Genomic DNA, 671 nt, shown 5'->3' on the forward strand with positions numbered 1-671 from the left:
GCCCGGGGCTCCGCGGGACCCCGGGCCCGTCGTCGTCGAGCGCCGGAGCGGTCCGACCACGCAGCCCACGTCCCCCAGCTGTCGAGTGGCAAGGGGAGCCCCTGAAGGCGCATCCGGCGACTCTTAAAATTCAGAGTTCAAAGCGAAGACGCGTGGGGTAGGGCGGTGGGAAGTCAGGAGTTCAAGCCCTGAAAGCAAACAAGCTGACTTTTTTCCTCCTCCGGTGTTACTGCAAGTTTTCTTTCAACTGGTAGTTACGAAGTGGCTGCTTGTTGCTTTTGAAAAGACACCCAGGGCGCCACACTTGGAGGCTTAATGTTTGCCTTCCTACATAACGGGAGGTAAAAGTGAACTTATGTGGACTCTGGGTTTGGGAATATTTGAGCACCCAGTCTCAGCAGATGAACAGATAAGCAGGTGACTCAGGGTTGTATTAGGAGGTTCTTTAGAGACACTTATTTGTAAGGAAATAGATTGAAGCAAAAGTTGAAATTTGCATTTGAGTATTTTCTCTCACAGTCTTCTAGTTTTGAAAAGACAAGAGCTTCATATACTATTTATATGAATTAAAATACCATAAAATATAGCGCTTGACATTATGAGGGTCATTAAAATGGGAAATGTAGAGATAGATGATCATGAGAAGTAAAGTCTTCTGTTTCATAGCCAAA

At 46.6% G+C, this 671-nt stretch overlaps 1 protein-coding gene across 1 annotated transcript in view; it reads right to left on the minus strand.

Annotated features, from left to right (window-relative positions):
* SPACA1 (sperm acrosome associated 1) overlaps positions 1-113 on the minus strand; it is a 16,802-nt gene extending 16,689 nt beyond the window's left edge. Inside the window, exon 1 of the mRNA XM_008064042.2 lies at positions 3-113. Within this exon, the coding sequence (XP_008062233.2) occupies positions 3-113 (111 nt within the window). The remainder of the gene's footprint in view (positions 1-2) is intronic.
* Positions 114-671: the final 558 nt, after the last annotated feature.

This window comes from Carlito syrichta, unplaced genomic scaffold (assembly GCF_000164805.1).
Source record: "Carlito syrichta isolate Samal-C Ts95f unplaced genomic scaffold, Tarsius_syrichta-2.0.1 Scaffold307180, whole genome shotgun sequence".
Taxonomy (NCBI): Eukaryota; Metazoa; Chordata; class Mammalia; order Primates; family Tarsiidae; genus Carlito; species Carlito syrichta.